This window comes from Aythya marila, assembly GCF_965140915.1.
Source record: "Aythya marila genome assembly, chromosome: 2".
Lineage (NCBI taxonomy): Eukaryota > Metazoa > Chordata > Aves > Anseriformes > Anatidae > Aythya > Aythya marila.
In genome coordinates this window covers 60990304-61010293 of record NC_139043.1, presented here as the reverse complement: position 1 = coordinate 61010293, position 19990 = coordinate 60990304, and the positions used below count along the sequence as shown (strand labels likewise).

Genomic DNA, 19990 nt, shown 5'->3' with positions numbered 1-19990 from the left:
CCATGATAATCTTCCTAAGGCTCCAACTACTGAAATCATGTGAATCTTTAAGATTCAAAGCTGTTTGTTAAGAAGAGAAAATGAGTTTGCGGTCCTCCTAACATAAATATATATATATAAATAAATTAAAAAAAAAAAAAAAAAAAAAGACAAGAAAAAGCTTGTAAAAGCCAACTGTGAAGGGACAAATGAAAAGCATGCCAAGTCAGGAAGTCAGGTATTTTTTTTTCCCTTTTCATGGTGTTCTTCTGAGGCTTGACTCATGGTTTCTGAATGCTTGGGGAAAACAGAAAATCAAGGAAAAGAAAAAGTGATGATACCTCAAATGGGAGGTCATCTTCCTCCAATGTGATGCCATGTGTTGTGGTTTAACCTGGCCAGCAGCTAAACTCCACACAGCCGTTCGCTCGCCCTCCCCCTCCCTCTCTGTTGCACTGCTCTGCAACAATTAAAACATCAGCATGTTATCAGCACTCTTCTCATCCTAAGCCAAAACATAGCACCCTACCAGCTACTAGGAGGAAAATTAACTCTGTCCTAACTGAAACCAGGACACCATGTTTGCAAGCAAACCCCATCACAGTATCTTCTGTGCATTCTCTCGGACTTAACAACATTCACCCATCTACCCTGCTTTGTTCCAGCAAATGTATTGTTCAAAAATTCCCTTGTCACAGACTGCAGAGGACTTGACCACTTTGCTGCAGGTTGTGCTGAAAGTGGAAGTGTAAAACTTTCAAGAGTTATGAAACGTAACTCTCTGCCTTTTCTTCTCAAAACTATGTGGAATTAGAAGGAAAAAAAAGGATTTATAGTTTTCACTGTTCTACCAATATGAAAAAGAATTTCAGCTCTTTAAGAATTAGAAATATGGTAAATATATTTCAACTAGCACACGTAAAATATTGTTAGTATATAAACTAAATCAGTACAAACCTTTCCTTTTGAATAACAGCACACTGAAATACCAAGTTTGTGGTGAGAGAGTGGGGTTTACTTAAGAGTAGAGCTCAAAAGAGAAAGAGTACAAAATAACAAAAATAAAAACAACAGTACTGCCTACATGAAAACAAAAGGAAGATTACACCCACAATTCTCAGAAATTATATGTAGATATCTAGAATAGATTTATTTACCCAAATGTAATATTCACAGTGTGGCTATCTCCAATTGAACTAGAACCCAGAACTAGCTTCCTTGAGAGCAGAGAGGAAAAAGCATTTCTAGGCATAAAATGAAGGTCATAGCTAGGCCAGGCAAATCAAAGTCTTGTTTCTCATGACAGACTACAAAGAGAACCCAGCTCCCTAGCTCAAGCACAGAAAATTGCTCCGGACACCTGGCACGAGATAAGATGCACCACACTCCTAACGCTCTCATACAAATAGAGGAGGAACACCTGTTTTTAAAGAAAGAGTTTAGAAAGCCTGCGTAGCAACCCCATACTTATTCAGCATAACAAACCTGAATATTAAGCACTAGCAATGTATGAGAATATTATTCTTCAGGAAAAAAAAAAATATATATCTTTACTGGGAGAATTACTTTATTTTTTTTCCTCTGTATTTCTAAGTCACAAGAGAAAAGTTTAGAAATGACTGTTCTGCATTTCTAGCTCCGCCTGTGACAATCAGCTGCCACACTGGCCAACACTGTCCTTCTGCTTACCTGCAGTGGCACTCTTCCTTGAATGAATGTCATGCCTCCAAACACAAGATTGCAGAAAATTTCTTTTTTTTTTTTTTTTTTTTTAGTTTTCAAGAAGGTGCTTTGCGCTAACTGTCTCCATCCCATTGCAGGGTTCTTAGAACAGCCCATGTTGCCACCATGTCTCTTGGCACTGCAGTCAGGGTCCTGGACGCATCTGAGCTCATCCACAGCTGGAGCATGACTCACCTTTTCTTTGTGAGGAGGTTTGGGGAAGAAGGCTCCCAGATGTGCTAAACAAGGCATGTGTTGTAGTGTCACTGCATCAGTGTGGGGTCCTTGCACGATATGGTCTTTTTAGGGCAGCACAAAGCAGGCTGGTTGCAAGCTCACAGATTGCTAGCAACTGAACTTAGACAACAAAAAATATGAAGTATGTTGGTGGACAAACATGAAGGCCAGGGGTTTCTCACAGGTGAATTTATACTCTGTAGCTGTGTGCAACCTACTTGAACTTGCTCTGTCCCCTCTGATAGCATACACAGTACATCAGCTTAGCCAGTCGCAGATGATAAGGAAAGTGATAACTGATACAGTTACGAGAGGTTTTGAGACTTTTAGTGCCTGTAAGTATGGTCCACACTGACAGATATTTCAAATGGGCTTATTTTTTAAAAGCTCTAAAACCCAATTTGTAAAATACACATTTTTACATGCAAGGCACTATTCACAGAGAGATGGGGAGATACACCTCAGAGATCACAAGACAGGTAATTACTCCTTAGGATCTTAATTTACTCCATGTGTGGATTCAGCTGACCACAGTACTTGCTTCTGTTGTGTGTTTAATGTTAGACCTTTGCCTTCTGCAGTATATGGATGTTATAACGTTTATTGCCAGAAGTCTGCAGTTGAGTCAAAACATCTTAACCACTTACCACTAAGTGCTTTCCTAATTCTTTTAGCAACGCCAGCATTAGCAGTGCCACCATTTAACAAAAGATTAGCAGAAATTCTTCCTGGCTGCTATACCCTGTGTTTCCAGTAAGGATGTCAGTCATTTTTTTGTTTGACGTTTGTTCTATCTGAGCTAAAAAGATGTTAAATTAAATTTTAAAGCTTCAATAATGCATTTCTAGGTGCATGGAACAAGCAAAGCATCTCATCGTTTTTCACTTATCTCCACAGGGTGATTTTGTTCCTTTCATCAAAGAAGAAAATGTTGTTTTTACTCAATAAGCAATCTCCAGTGTCACCTTTAAGTGGTTACATTCAAACGAATGTGCATAAAGCTACTCTGTTTTTGGGGTCCCTCAGAGTTGTCTTCTCCTGCTTGGTGAAATAAAAAATTTTGCCCTAATTATGCCTGGCAAGGATCAATGGGCAAGTACAAATAAACCTTACAGTATAGATACACCAGATCTGTCACTTCCAGGACACATCCAGTTCATGCTGTGTTTATCACAAGCATTGTCCACATGCATGCAGTCCATCTGATGTTGCCCAAGTACCATCCACTTCCTGGGCAGCACATGGGCAAGTATTTTTGTGCAGGAAACACGCTAGGCTCATATTTGTTATAAAATGCAGTTCCAATAATTTATTTATCTTACTCCATGCCCCATGTGAGTTCAGCACTTCACTGCATGGTTGTACATGGAATTTAAATATCAAAATAAATTCCTTTTTCTGTCAGGACTGCTGTCATTACTTTGTCCAACCTGGACACACAGAGATCAAGCAGAGCACGAACACTAATTTATTCCAGAGACCAACGAGGCTAAACTCAGTAGACCTCTAAACTACAAGCAACTGTTCAAAAAACAAGCACATCACCAGAGCGCTGTGTGTTCTATGAACAGGTTAAAAAGCAATCAAGAAAGATCCAAGACAATTCTGCCTCTAGGATAAATTAATTCAGAGGAGGGAAAACAATGCTGTTAAATAAGAAATGACTCAAACTTTCATCAGAAACAAATCTGATTACAGACCTTTTGGGAAGTGTAAAAGATTGTATGCAATTGTTTTCTTTCTATTTCTTACCCTTAATTTCTCTAATTGTGATCAAGAAAGAGAGGGCCAGTGCTAAACTATAAAAAAGAAAATGTTATTCAAAATGTTCTGACTGTGACAGACAAAAACATCAAAAACCTTGTGAAATACCTTTATTAAATATGTAAAGCTATTGTAAATAATGCTTAAGTGGTTTATTGTGCTTGAAATGTAGCCTTTTATTTCTCAGACAAGATGAAACAGAATAAAAAAAGAGAGAAGGAGAAATTGCTTTCAATCCTGCATTGCACATCTGGTATGAAGGCAGATAACCCCTTACAGTAAGGGGTTTTGGCAAACCCAAGCACCAGTCCTAGCTACCAGTGAGCCTGTGAGAGGCAACCCAGCACAGCAGAGAGAAGAGATGAGGTGACCTGCTCCTGCTTTCTGCTCCCAAATTACTCAGCAGGCTGGGAGGCAGGTAAAAAGGCATAGCAGCACTTGACTGGCTTTCCTTCTTTGCTCTCCTGATTACACTAATGACAATTGTGTTACTGGACTCACAGAAGATTCACCCTCAGTGAAGAATAGGAGCCCACTAAAAGTGCTCTCCAGGGTGTCCTGCTTTGGGTCAGCCTTTGCCTTTACTCTCCTGTGCTCTTAGCATAGCCTCACATATCTTTGGGACTCTTCTAACACTGCTCAGCCCTTATAATTTGTTTCTGCTGCAGAAACTAATAACTAGTTAATCACTCACGCCCTTTTTATCTTTTGCAAAATGGCTTCAGCTGGGAGCCTGAGCACAAACCAGTATTTGGTAACTGCCCCCAAATGTTTGTTGGGAAGATGCTTATCTAGATCCATTGAGATGATTTCTTGCTTGGTTTTATAATAACCCCCCTATTCAGCCAGGGAAATATTTGTGTGTAGGGAAATCTTGTATCTCAGTAGAATGATACTGTATTTTGTCTCACAGATAAGATTACATATGGGATTTCCAAAATTGTTTTAGATCGGTATTTTAAGTGATTGCACAGCAGCTCCATGTCTGCTATGTGTATCAGTAGCAGATAGGATACTGCCTAGTCCTAAATGCAAAACAAACTTCCTCTGTTTTAATTCAGAAAGCCTAAAGAGACAGTGAAGTATTAAAGTCTGCCACTATAGAAATACCCACTGCTATCTGTTTGTTTCAGAAACTGGACAAGAAATCACTAAACAAAATTAACCTAGTTGTTTGAAGGGTATGGAGACTGCACGTGACCCTTGGCCAGTTGCACTTAAGTTATTTCTGCAGTATTTTTACACACATGACCATCATAATATCTTCTGAGCACCCCACAATTTCTAATGGCTTTATTTTTATGTATTGTATTTTTCCTGGGCAGGTAGACAATAAAGGCTCAGAGAAGATAAATGACCTGCTTCAGGACACCTGGGAAGTCTGGAGCAGGGCAAGACTTTGCACACCATCCTTCCCAGGCCCATAATCTTCCCTTTCTTTCTGAAGAACAGAGAATCTATTCTCAGAGGATAACAAAATAAAACCTATATGAGGGCTATTGTCCAGAGCTGAGCATCCCAAAAATGAATAATTGCATTAATAGATTTGCATAATGTGTTCCTGCACTAGCAGGACATCGCACCCCTTGTGCATATCACCAGGTGCTGCAGGCAGTACCAGAGCACCCTCGCCATTGCTAGGGAAATCTGAGGCTGTGCATGCTTTGGCTTTACACATGTAAACCACTTGTTTAGTGCAAAGTGGATATATTTTCTCTAAGGCAAATAAAACCATTTCAACTTCTGCCTATGACTTCACTGGAGATTTGAAAAATCAAGCAAACTCATTAAGGCAATTAAATGATCTTTAAAAAATGAATCAGCTCAGCTCTGGTTTCCTAGATTTTAAGGCAGGGAGGTATCAACAGAATTCTCTAATCTAATCATGACTTGAAAGTAAATAAAAGGAGATAAACTGAAACACTTGCTGACTCTGACAAGGAGAAACACAGGAACAGTGGCAAATAAGTACTGTGCCACTGCAGGGACAAAAGGATTATGATTCTCGGTCTCCACATAATTGTCTCTACCTGGACAGATTTCCAATTGTGTCATCCATACTAATGGGAGTGTTGGTAGATTAATTATTGTAGTCTATAAGGTATTCAGTGACTGTAGCATTTGAACATATTCAGCATGGAGTATGACATTTAAATCAAGGAAGGATGAACAGGGAAAACTTTGAGGGCTACAAGCCTCTCCAGATACTTCAGAGAACTGTGTGGATTGCACTCCAGAAAAGTGTAACAGAATACTAGTTTTTATACCACTTCCCCCTTCCCCCCTTATATTCTCTCTCTCTCTCTTTTTTTTTTTTTTTTTCTAATAACTTCTTTCTAATAACTACTCCTTTACAGATACATACTCCTATGTAGGTTTCAGTGAACACAGTCAGCCAGGGGCAAATCTGTTGCCACTGTTTTTATGTAGGAAAAACAGATCTGTGAATACCATGCACCTAATGATTCAAAAAGCTTTAGCAAGGCTCCTGAAGACCATGGTAGCAAGGCACTTCAGAAAAAAGTTGAATTTCAGTTTTGTTTGAATTTTTAAAATTGAGCATTAATGCCTAAAAAATAGAAAATACCAAAACTTCTGCTTCCATAAAAGTATTTGTAATATTTCATGAAAAAAAAATCCCCTAAATAAAATTGGTTTTCCAAAGGAAAACACATGCATGCAATTTTAATCTAAGATAGACTTTTGTAATAACAGAAGTCTGAATTTCTTTTACAAGTTCAACAATCTGCAGTCAAATTTATCATTTTCATTCTAGTCAAAAATCAGTTGTTATAAAAAGGCATTTTCAAGAAAAGAGATTTCTGTGACCTCTAACACTGATAATACTAGTTGCTGTACACAGATTTATGCTTTTGATTTTCAGTTCATAAAAGATTTTGGTGCTGACAATGAGCAACAGAGGCCAGACCCATTTATGAAGCAGCTTTTGTTACAATAACAGGATCTAGGACTAGCAAAGGCTTCTCATTTTTGCCACTGGCAGGGTGCTTCTGCAGCACTGATTATTCCAACGTCTGCAGGTGAAGTAGAATACACTGATTAAAGCCCAATTCTGTTAGCATAAAATACCGTCCCTTGCAGTGCGTATGTCATAAATCACTCCTTGCCATGCCTATCCACAGCAGTTACACCTCTGTTAATAAAAACTGTGTGGTATAGATTGACTTGGGTGTTCACTGACATTATCAGCCAATTTTGCCTGCTGTGATACCTAGCTTGAGACAGCAACACTTGGGAAAGCACAACTGATCGAGTAGCATTATGCTTTATCTATCAGTCCCTGAAACAGGCTAGGAAGCCTATGTGAACACACGCTTTAGAGTAAGCACCCTGTTGAGAGGTAGGAGCTACCATCCAGCAAAACTGCCTACAAACTTCTGAAGACACAGAGGAAACATCCACAAATAAGACCAATCAGCAGCTGCAGTGAGCTCTAGCTGCAAATGGCACACACCTGCTGGCTCTCTGGTTGCCCTCCAGAGGAAAACTGTGAGTCAAGCTGCAGCCGGAGCTCTGCAGCCTCATTAGCTAAGCCCCATGCATGAACATGAATGCGACAACACTGATCCAGAAAGCTCTCCGGGTTCAACTTAAGATGTTAACACAGCCATAAGTTAGAAACATTATTTGCTTAAATCAAAATCATTCCCAGTGTGCAAGCATACAGACAGTGGTGAGTAATGCTGGTGTGAAACATGCAGTGTATGTTAGAGACCCCCCCTCAAAAAAAACAAAACAAAACAAAAAAAACTTCATTAACACTGGCCAACACCTCATGTACCACTTTTTATTTTGGTAAGTATTTTTCTTCCTAGTCTTTCCAACCATATCTTATGGCTCACCAAAAAAGAAGGGAGCTCAAGCCAATGCTCTGAATCATGAAGTCCAATTTCAGACCTTATTTAAATGGGTACTGCTGATATTAACAAAGTTACATCTGTTTTTACCAGTGCTGAATCTGACAAGCAATTTTAGGTTCAAAAGCCATTTTCCTGTTCCTTATGTAGTCATAAAGACATTTATATTCTGGAACCAGTTTTCTTTCCTTTTTGCACAGCCATTAATATATTTTCTTTTTTGTTTCATTTCTGCCAAGTCTTGCACTGCTCCATGTGTGAATTTATGCAAATTTCAGAATGCGCTAATTCACATATTTGCAAATTGGCAAGTGATTGGCAAACATGTAAATGAGCTCATTTAGTTATTTTCCTCTTCCCCTAAACTTCAGCTTGGGATCATGATGCCCTCCCCCAAATTATGACAATGAGGAAACAGGCAACAGCCCCAAACCTGGCAGGTGTAGTCAGGGTTTGGGCTGGTGTATCCATGTGCCAGGTTGAGTATGGGAAAGACGCTACAAAACAGGATGCTAGTGGACTGAGAAGGTGTCCAGATGTAGCAGGAGGATGTTGGATGAGTACCCAGAATATCTGCAGTAAATGGGTGTGGATGGGGTTGTGTTTAGTGCAGTCAGGCCAGGGGTGGGAGCTGAGATGTCTGATGTTGTGAAGCAAAACTATTTGTGAGGGGTGCTAAGGGCGGGTTTCCCTGCAGGGAACAGCAGTTTGGAGCCTAGCTGGTGTCTCTGGGTGATAGAGAGAGAGCTTGACAGAAGAAGGTTATGGGATCGGGAGGTATGGTGAATGAGGCCATCTCTTGACACTCTTCTGGTACAGCCCAAGATTTTGCCATAAAATGGGACCAGAGCTGGCAAGCAGGACATGAAGCTGTTTCACCTGTGGATCTCCTACTAGCTGGGGTTGCTCTTTTCCCCCTCCAGGCTACATAGCTTCATGATCACTCATCACAAAAGCTCTTGACAGCATCTGCCATGCTACTTGCAAACCACCTTTCGCAGTGAGGACACAAAAAACCTGCTGCACAGGGGCAAGCCATGCCAGATGCAGGGCAGTACGCAGCCCTCTTGTTTGTCCTCACCATGAGCAGCTTTCTGCTTTTTCATGAAGGGCAATGCCTTGTGGAGAAAATAAATATTATTCTACAGTTTTCCCATTTTCACAGCCCAGCCAGGTTAGGTGCAGAATGAAATATGTGTGTCCTGCTGAGATGTTACACAAGAATTTCAAAGGTTTAGGGCAAGTTCTGTTTTTCTACCTTTATTTATCTGAGCCAGAATATATTAAAAGCCCTATCACACTATCTGCTAAATTTCCTTTATAGTTTATGAGCTGAGGAGTTTCCAATGACTGCTTGCTCCAGTCAGCACCAGTTGTGCTGCTTCTTCTAAAAAACAACATATTTGTAGCAAGCTGCATCACCTCTAAGAATGACAGCTACCTTGCAAAACACCTGTAGTTATAGGTGACAAAATTAGCAGATAGTGGACTCAAAAGGTTAAATAAAACCAAGGCTGAGAAACTCAGGTTAAAAAAAAAAAAAAAAAGAAAGAAAAGAAAAGACAGAGAAAATATACAATTCATCTTCAAGTTATCTAGGGCATCTTGCCTTAGAATTAGCTTAATTAGCTTCATTACCTTGTTTCATATGGAAATATTGTAGGAATGATATTCTTTCTGTGGCACTCAGGTAGTTAAATCCACACAATTTGCTTTTTGAAGCTTGGATTCTGCTGACTTTATTTCAAGCAATCAAAAGTATCTAATTTGCATTCACATTCACATTAGTGGTCCATATGTTAGCCCTGTTTAAAAGCTATATGCTGCATTCATTATGAAATACTTGGCTTCCTAGCTTTATCCTTTTGCTTTGAAATTATTGTGATAATATTGCAACTCTTCTATTTAGGCTATTCTCAAATACAAAGATTTTCTGTGTGATTTGATTCTTTTTCAAAATCTTCCAAGGGTAGGGCTTTTTAATTTTTGTTTACAGTGTTATGGGAACTTGCAAATTGGTGAAATAACTCACTACGGTCATTTAATATGACAGTGTATTATTCCTCATACCTAAAGCTTCATTAAAATATCAGGATTTCAATCTGTCTTTGCATAAGATTTCAGACCACACACAGCGTCATGAAGTACATGCCCTTCAGAGTTCATCATGCTACTCACTGAATTGAGTCAGCCTCTTAAAACCAGTAAAATTGGGTTGTGTTACATGATTTTTCTTAGAATTTCTTCTTCTTTGTGCAATACAGAGTAAGGCATTTCCTTTTTATATAGTTCATAGTACAACTGCAACGGGAGATGAATGGACAGAAGAAAAATTGAGTAACTGCCAGATAAAATGTCCTGCTTACGACCATATAAAAAGACTATGACAGAGCCAAGAATTAAATCAAGGTCTTTTAGGATGTCCTTCTCCACCTGGAGAGAAGACCACCTACACTGTACTGTGACCTACTTCATCGAGTCATCACTTTGCCAGTAATTGCTATAATGCATGTGTTAAAGCCATCACTAAAACATCACTTCAGAGTTTAATGTATCTCACAGCTTGTTATTATTCACCAGCTTAAATGTTGTACATTTACTGCTCATGGTTTCAGAAAAGAATACTATTTCTTCCCACAGAGAACACTGAGAAGTGATTTCACCTTGCAGATTGATTCTCATGTTCCTAAAAAATCAAAAAAGGAATCCCTTTCTCACCTGCACGTTCACTGCTGAGTCTGACATCTGGAAAATCCATTCTTATTTCAGTCTTTGGAAGCTTTCTGAAGATCCTAGAAGGTGAAGAATAATGAGGTGTGTGCCATGCAATGAACATTAGAGAAGGGTATTTTCTAAGTATGAGACAACTATCCTAAGGTTAATGCCTTAAAAAAATAAAAATAAAAATAAAAAATAAATTCAAAGAGCCTTCATTAAAAAATTAGTGATCAGAAAAAAAAATATATCCTTCATTGGCCTTACATTTTTACATGAAATCTCTTTAAGCAAGAGTTTCTGGAATGGGTGGAAATGAAAAAGAAGGTTTATAGGTTTATCATACTAATTGTTTCAGAGGTGTAGAATTTTAAATTGTTAAGTTTTTGATTAGAGTCATCTTGACTGACTCCATTAATACATTTATATAGGATCCCTGAGAATAGATTGTCATTAATGGTCAGAGTTCATTTACAGTTGATTCCAGAATGCTATATCTCTCAGAACTGCAGCAGGTGTAAAACAATGAGTAGACACACAATATTAAAAGGAAGGAACTCAACACATCCAGTAACACAGAAAATCAGGCACTGAATTTTTGAGCAGGAAAGGTTGCATATGGCAGGAGCATGAACAGAAGCCACTACGTCATGATGGCACCCACAGTGAAATAAATTTAAAGAATAAGCTCCAGATGCCACCTGGATATTAAGAAATTTTTGGAGATACACTATTCTGACCACGCATAAGTTTAGTATGAAATGTAAGATATCCAGGCATAAAACCTAAGGCACATAAGGGAATGGAAAATTATTACAGAGCTTTTCTGATCACTGTGGGCATACCTCTGGCACATATCTATTTGAACTAAATACTGCCTTTTATTGGTGGACTACTCTGCATTTTTTAAAAACTGAGTTCTTTACAACACCTTAGTAGTATAATAACACATGGTAAACTGCAGTTCGCTTTCTAGAGGACTCTAAATGAGGTAATAACAAATAATGATCCACAACTCACAAGTGATTTTTTTTTTACCAGTTCTTTCTGATGTATTATTTTAACCACATCATGCTAAGCTTTATGTAGAGTCAAAGGAATAAGGAGAAAGTCCATGTGCAATATATTGACTTTTTCTTAAGTCCAAAAGAATTCAGATCAGTGCTTAGTATTGCTAGACATTACGTTGGGAAAAACAACAACAACCCACAACACAACAGTTCAGAGAGTATAGGCAGAAAGCCAAAATTTCAGTGTTAAAATCAGACAAGCTTCGTACGCCAAACAGCATTAACTCTGAAGTAGTTACAAAAGAATGATATGGCAGGAAATGAGAACAAAATCATATATGATGTGTCAAGAAGGTATGCTACCTACATTTCATTTGTACCTATATAATACCTCCATGGGTTACAGTTATACTATCTACATCATGATCACTCTTGAGAGAGAGTCCCTTGAGGGGAACAAGAGATGTTTCAATGACAAGAATGAAAAGACTACACGATGTCCAAGATGCTTCCCATCATGCTGAGGTATGTCCATTAATCTCTGGTGGAAGTACAGCTCTGAACATCTTGAAATAATTTATCCATAAAAGAGTGGGGCCACATTCTCTGCTGTGTTAAGTCAGTTCCACCAAAGAGCACAACACCTATAATTGCTATGGTTCCTCTGAAGACAGTAGAGGAACACCGACTTAATCCAGCTGAGATTCTTAGTCAATTTGTCTAGTTTTCTGACAGGTGTAGGTGAAATCTGATGACAAAATCAAAAGGGGCTGTATATTTGCTGCATTTGGGGTCTCATTTTTCCCTTAGCACATGCTCACCACTCCCATATGAAATTAAAAAAAAAAAAAAAAAAAGAAAAAAAAAGAAAACCATTAATGTCTGGGGAAAAAAATCCCCCAAACCACAAAAACAGAAGCTTCTTCACTCTACCTTACACACTCACTCATTTCATGCAGTTATCTTAGCCAGAGGCAATGTCAATGTACATGGAAAAGAAATTAATATTTAAGTTAGGGGAGCTACTTACACACAATTTATTTATTTATTTATTTATTTATTTTTAGACAGGTATAATAGGGAAAAGAATACAAGAATATGCAAGTCAGCACATAAACTAATCTTCACTAACAACAAAGCCATTCTGTATCCAAATTTACAATGTTTTGCTTGTGTGGTAACCGGAGTATCCCAGCTACGGACTTCAAACTAGCTCAGGTTATATAAGAATTGATATATCTGTACATAGCCTTTAATGAGCCTTGGAAAAGTTCACACAATCATTTAATTCTATGTGCTTGTAAATACACACCTTTTTACTCCCTCGAAGTGGAAATACTAACGATTCTGTTTTATGTTATTGTATAATTAATATTATTTTTTTCACTGTGGTACTTCCAGTTTAGATGAAATCAAAGAGTGCAGTTTACTAGCTAGAATGCTGTTAACATAAATATAAGGCAAATACTCCAGGTTTGGACTATCTTAAAGAAATTCCCACCTGAATGTTTTTAATTTTTTTCTTGAAGTTTTAAGCCACTAGGTTGGGGTCAAAGTTATCACCTGACTGTATGTTGTGGAAGTACTTTGGGGAGGACATAGTTTTCAGTGTTTTGACTGAGCATCTTCATGTTCTCAACAGATCTAGTATTTTATTGTATAACTTCCACATCACATAATATTCTCAGATGCCGTTAGATACTTTTCATTAGAACAGCAAAATATCTACATCTGCTTCAGGAATAATGTAATGTAAAATGTTCCCACAAAGTGGGAACTTCTCCACTCACTGTTCTTGAGCTAGAATTTTGTGAATGTCACTCTCTTCTCCCTCAGTCAATTTCAGTAGATAAGAGAACATAACAGGGGGACATGTTGTTACCTTCCACGAATCAAGCTGCACAGTTCTCCAGTGCTCAATGAACACATTAGATGAATGACTTTGTTGTTGCTATTTGACAGGTAATAAATATGCAGGCTAGGACTGTTTAAAAGCTCCACTCCTTCTCCTGTTGCTAGTGATCTCTTCTTGATCATGGGAAGCTAAAACTAACTGCAAAATTCATGTGATCATGTGGCAGCTCCTGCCATTTTTAAATAGAAGTTTCCTGTAGCTTCACGCTGCAGCAGAGTCTCAAATGTTCTCCCTTTTCTAAACAGTGTGAAGAGCATGCAGCATGTTATTGCTCTGACTTAAAAGTCTATAGCCACGAAGACAGGGACATTCTTGCCCATAGGTTTCAAATGCTGACTGGACAATATGAGACCATTAGTTCCACAGTTTAATGATTCTTTTTTCCATAAATCAATGAAGCTTTAAAAACACACACACACACACACACACACAAATAAATAAATAAATAAAAATGACATCTATGTATCTCAACATAATGTTAGAACTTACCTGCAGAATTCAGTACAACAGATAGTTCTTTTTCCATGGCCCCCTAAATGCCATCATTAAATCTGGTCTGAAGACTTTACATGATGCCAAGTTTCATTAGACAACTTGAATTCTAGCTTTTCGGCTCTCAGTCATTAATAAGTGCTCCAACAGTTTGCTGTTAAGACAAAACAAACAAACAAACCAAAAACCACTATTAATAAGTTGGTGCTCTGTCATTAAAAGGAATTTGACTGCAGGAATAAAGCAGTAAAAAGATCTACAGTTATTTTTCAGTCTATTTTTCTACGGCCAGCATAATCTGCTTGCAGTGTGTGTAATGCTGAGACCAGGATAGGAAGGACAGTGAAGGACAGACCACTAAAACAGCTGTATTTAAGATGGCATCAGTGACAGAAAATTACATTCTGTCTTTAAGGATTGTCACATGAAACAGAGAGTCTACAAAATGAGTGACTATCGTACCCTGGATCTGGCAGCAGACCTGAAAGAAAGGTTGTAACCAAAGAGCCTCCTCTCTTGTGCTGGTTTACAAGATCTCCTTACAAAAACGGACCCTGTCCCATGTGTAGTACAGGAATTATGGGCTTTCAGCTGCTAGATGCATCAGTTGATATCTCAAAAACATTTATACAAACCTATCAGTGCTATGCCCATCACATTTCTCTTTGATTCACAATTAAGCCACACTTCAGCAGGGTATTCATCAGCATCAGTGTAGGGAGTTCCTACAAAAACCAAACTAAGAGTCCCTTAAACTACTGAGGACTAACAATCCAGCATAATTCTTTCATTGAAGCACAAAGCATGCAAAGTATGGGAGTGTAGTCAATGTCTTTTTCCAGGATTGCCCAAGTGATATGTAGTGTGGCTCATTTTTCACTGGAAATATGCACTATGGACACCTTGTACAGTCTCTGCCGTAGGTAGGACTCATTTTTCTTCATTAAGTGGAATGATTCATGTGTTTCTCTTGACAACTTTTGAACCATTTATACCACCAAGTCAAACCATCATTGTGACAAAGCCATAATGAGGAAACAATGATTCTGCCAGCCACTATCACAGAAATTAGGGGAGCAATCTTACCTACTGGTTACTAGCTGGGACTAGCTAGGCAACTTAAAAGAGCCTTATTGTGCACCAATTCTAGAATGAAGGAAGTTCAAACGTAGCATAAAATCAGCTTCACATACCTATAATTCCTGAGCTTGAACTCCTTTAGACAAAGTGTATAGTCTGTTCTCTGATGCCAGAGAAATAATATCAGTCTTGAGTAGATCCATATTATTAAATGGAATATAATATTATTTTATGAAGTACAATATAATCCATGTTATTATATGTAAAATAATCATGAAATTATACTATTATCACCAATCCATAGTATTGAGTTTATGAATTGTGTGAACAGTTCTTTGATTAGTTCTTTGTCTGCAGCTGCAGTAAACTTTATCCGTTGGAAAACTTCTATTAGGAAACATCCAGTAGCCATAACGTGCCCTAGGTCCTTCCTGAGTCCCTTCCATCTACAACGTCTTCTCTAGAGAAGGACCTAGGAGAGCTCTGAGGGATTCCCACAGCCAGTGCAACTCTCCAAGCAGCTGGGTCTAGATGCTTCATATGGAAGAGGAAATGTGTGAAATGTGGTGAATGTAAAGTCTGAACTCTAATTTTTACAGTTCCGGACTTTACATTTAAACGTAGATATTTATATTTATATTATATTATATTATTTATATTATAAACTTAAAATATTTATATTTTTACATAGATTTTCAGCCTTTAGATACTTAAGGTATAAATCAATTCATTGTCATCACATCAAGTTGTATAGTATCTGTATATTATAATATACAAACCTCAGCTCACATTCAAATAAATAAACATTGACTTAATATAAATTGTTCTCTTACCATATCAGAACACTGGGTAATTAAATCATCTCACTGGTAGTGTGTACAGATGGCTTAATTTTCTGTAATACCCACTAAAGCTCAATTGATTTAAAGGGGACTACTAATCTATTTAAAGTTAAATCCACAATGGATAAATTTGTAGCTCAAGGAGGACTTGTGCCTCTAGCAGACCACCATTTTCTTAAGACCAGTTTGGAGAAGAAAAAAAAAAAAAAAAAAAAAAAAGGATAAAAATATAGAGAGAGAAAGAGAGAGAGAATACCCCTATTGTGGCTATTAATAGAGCAATAAGGCTGGCAGATAATCTCCCTCTCCATCATCTTTCACTGTGAAACATTTCTATCAGACTGGAACCTAGCACTGAGAGCAAGAGGCAAAAATTAATCTTCTTTCAGACACTTCTGCATATTTCTACACTTTCATATCACAATGGAAGAAAAAAAAAAAAAAGAAAAGAAGAAAAATATGTTACTAACTGAAGTAAATTTCAAACCAACACATTGCATTAAGGTTTACAGCTTTTTCCTAAAGTAAAATTTAACATCTCCAGAACCTGTGTACTGAGTTTGTTCTCTATTTTTATTGTGTTGCAGCTTTAAAAAATTGCCAATTAAGTCAAATTAAGCTGTTGTGCAGTCGACTTCTATAATTACTAGCAATAGTTTATGGTAGGTTCAAGCAAACAGAGGGTGTTTGATTTTTTTTTTTTTTTTTTGCCAGAGTAGTAGTTTCTTTTTGTAGAAACAATTATCATGGTAGTGCTTCCCAGCAAAGAAAAACATAGCCTGCAGCCATCCTATATTTCATTTTCAGTCCAGCAGTTTTAGAGAGGCTTTTTGCTTTTCTAGTGAACATACAATAAGAAGAAAACAATCGAAGGTGACGAATAAAATGTGGGGCATAATAAAGCAGACAAAGAGGCAAACAAGGCAGAATGGAGAGGAAGCTGTGCTTGTCTGGACGGCTCCTTCTTATGCTCAGTGCTACAGTGGTGATAAGTGTTTGTTCTATCACACAGCACCAAGATATCATTGATTCACATATCCCCCCGTCACAGTAACAATATTATTTCCACACCGGAAATAATTGCATTGCAAGCATGTGGATGACAGAGTTGTCACAGAAAACAAGCAAAAGGTCCAAGTATAGCATTTGTAAAAAAAAAAAAAAAAAAAAAAAAAAAAAAAGGGGCTTCTACATGTTTATTTTTCAGCCCATCCCCACTACTTTAAAAGAATGTAGAGGATCTAAGAATTACAGAATCACAGAATTGTAGGGGTTGGAAGGGACCTCAAGAGATCATTGGGTCCAACCCCCCCGCCAAAGCAGGGAATTGAAAGGGAATGGTGGCAAGAATGCTCTAATGTAGGACACAGCTTTTGTATCACATTTTTTTCAAAGAGGAATTTCTAAATTGAGTAGGACTCTTCCACCTTGGCATGGGAGAATGGCATGGGTATATAAATAAATATATAAAGCCATGAGTGCTGCCGTGAAAGAGGGAGTGATCACCTGCCATGCATTCTGACATAAGAAGCAAGGCATGTAAAATAAAACTAGCAATGGACAACTCAAAATTAATTGAAAGAATTTCCCTATCATATAAGATGCAGCTGGGCTGTGGATGCTGTGGGGCTGTGGAGCCAATGGGTGCTGCAGATGTTGAAGGGGATTGGAAATACAGATTTATTTTTTTAAAAAAAATCACATCAGATCAGTACAGATCAGAGTAATCAGATTCAGTAATCAAATTACCAATTTAGTAATCTGTACTAATTGAATGGAACTGAGATAAGAGAATGTCTACCCTAGCCTTTTCTTTACAGTCTATTCCAGCAAAGGACACCCTTGTCTAGACTATCATGTCAAGCTGAAATAGTTCCTCTTTTCAGGAGAATCATAGAATATTCTGAGTTGAAAGGGACCCATAAGGATCATCAAGTCCAGCTCCTGAAAATGACATGGACCTCAAACACTGTTCAGGGAAGCAGAAAGCAGTATAAAACTGTGTTTTACATAAGGATCAAATCAAATGTAAGCACTCTGGTAGTGAGGTATTAGTAACATGCAACACCTATCCCAATGCGGTTTCATAGCACTTTAGCAGCATTTGCAGTCTCACAACACCTTCCATGTTGGTGTTGAGATATTACACAGGCTGGCTCCAGAGAAAACTTTGATATGCGTGTGTAGAGAGATTAGCCTTTTACAGCAGGAGAAAGCAGAATACACAGATGTTAAGCACCTAGCTGAAAGTGATCTATCAGCATAGCCAAGACAGCAACCATCCCAGCTACCTTCCAGCCCCATGCTTAAGTCTCTTGACTGATCTGCTCTCCAGCTGACATACTCTACATGGATCTCTGCACCACACTTCCAACCAGTGCCTGCTAAGTGGCATATCTATCACCACCAAAGAGGCACAGAGAGGGAATGCAGCACCAGAGCCAGGGGCTGCCTGGATTCCTGCTCTGAATAGCCCATTCATTGTACACCTTATGGATTTTCCCCACTATGAAGAATGAGTTATTCGTTCAGGCATTGAATTCAAAAAGCAGTGTTAGATCAGTCAGTGCCAAGTTAGGGGCTATTTGAGTGAGCGTAGTTAGCCTGAGTCCTCCAGAAAGCATGGGGTGGTTTGAGGACCTGTAGAAAAAGTCCTTCGATCTCCTTGGGAGGCAAGCTAAAGGAAATTGCTTCTGCCCCACAGTCCTGCTGCTGGCCAGGAGGATTGGTTTGTACCTGTCTGCAACATGTACCAGAATTTGGCTTTTATGCATTAAGAGATTTACTGAAGGATTATGAAGGCTTTTTTCCTCCCTCCAGTTTTGCTTTTTTTTTTTTTTTTTTTTTTTTAACTATCCTAAGAAATGCATAACGCCAGATTAATTGCAAGGGGGAAGGGAGAGGAACAACAAGAAGTCCATTTTTATTCTCCTTGAATTAGAAACATGAATTTTCTTCCCCTCCCACTGATTCACCGCTCAGCATTCAGCTAAGATGATCACCGAAAAAGGAAAAGCAAATGAACAGTGATGTTTCTTAGGGTATGAAATACTTTACAATTAAATAAGGTGCTGCGGAGTATTGCTCTGATCACCAGTGATTGGTAGCTCTCTGCTAAGCTGCAAATGAATTCAGCACAGGACAGCATTCCAAATTGCTCTTACAAGCTTTCCTTTATTATTTTTATTTGGTTATGCTCTGACTCTCATCCAGAATTGTACTTAATGCCCTCGTCTGAAGTTGTTGAAACGGCACCCCATGGCATAGTGTGACAGTGAAAGGATATTGCCTTTGGAAGCTGCTAATGGTCCATGAAAAGAAAACAGCAGAAAATGGGAGAGCAGTTGTTCCAAAATAATAAGAACAAAAATCTTTACATTTTTAGCTCATTGTCTTCCCATTGTCACAGGACTGAGAATGGGCAGAACATAGTTTGCAGCTAGTGAGGAGTTGCAGATCCAGATGGATTGCAAGTCAAACATACAAGTAACAAAAAAATAGTGCAGTATATTTAGCAAAATAATTTAATATTTTTAATCTATCGCTTACCGCTCAAAATTAATAATTGCTATGTATTGTTATTCACAAGATATTTTCATTCCCTGGGGTGGGAGAGATGGATCAATAAAGTGTCATTAGAAATGAGCAGTAAGGTTTGCAAAGGTCAAGCCATTCAGTGAAACCCACAGTCCTTATAACTCAGTTTTAGACAAAGATACTTCAGCAGTCCTGAAGGTCTAAGCCCCACTGAAACCAAAAGGAGATTTCTCCCTCAACTTTTCTAAAATTAGGAGTACAAAACACAGCTGGAAGACCTAGTTCTCCAGTGACTTCAGTCCAGACTTAAATGCATATTGTTCCACTGGAAATATTTTAAAGCAGTATTACAAAGGAGAAGCAATAATCACTTGGATAAAAGAACACAAATAGACAAGCTACAAGCATACGTAACATATTGTTAACATAATTGTTGCAACAAACCCGTTTGTCCTAATTTCCCTAAAGTGATACATTTACCCTACCGTTGAACACACTTGTATGGGTGTGTTCAACACAGAAATGAGAATAAAGGTAATAACAACAGTGGCTCATTCCTTTTAGTTCACAAAGTTGAGAAATCAGGATTCTATATGTCACTAAAGATAGTGAGGGCTAGTCAAAAAAGCTATCCCTCCCTCCATCACTAGATTATTTCTATGGTCTTAATTGTTTCAGCATAAGTTTTGACACCTGCCTCTGCATGTACAACTTTAATAGGACAGAAGCCAGACCCTTTTATGTCCCTTACCAGTTTACCAATTTATTATATTGTTGTAGGAGAAACAAGGAGAGACACCAACCTCTTTGTCCCGGCAC

At 38.2% G+C, this 19990-nt stretch overlaps 1 protein-coding gene across 1 annotated transcript in view; it reads right to left on the bottom strand.

The window, feature by feature from the left end:
* Window positions 1-13746, bottom strand: part of ITPRID1 (ITPR interacting domain containing 1) — a gene marked incomplete at its 5' end in the record, with an annotated part of 72008 nt that extends 58262 nt beyond the window's left edge. The window contains one exon of the mRNA XM_082755352.1: window positions 13710-13746. Coding sequence (XP_082611478.1) covers window positions 13710-13746 — 37 coding nt within the window. The remainder of the gene's footprint in view (window positions 1-13709) is intronic.
* Window positions 13747-19990: the final 6244 nt, after the last annotated feature.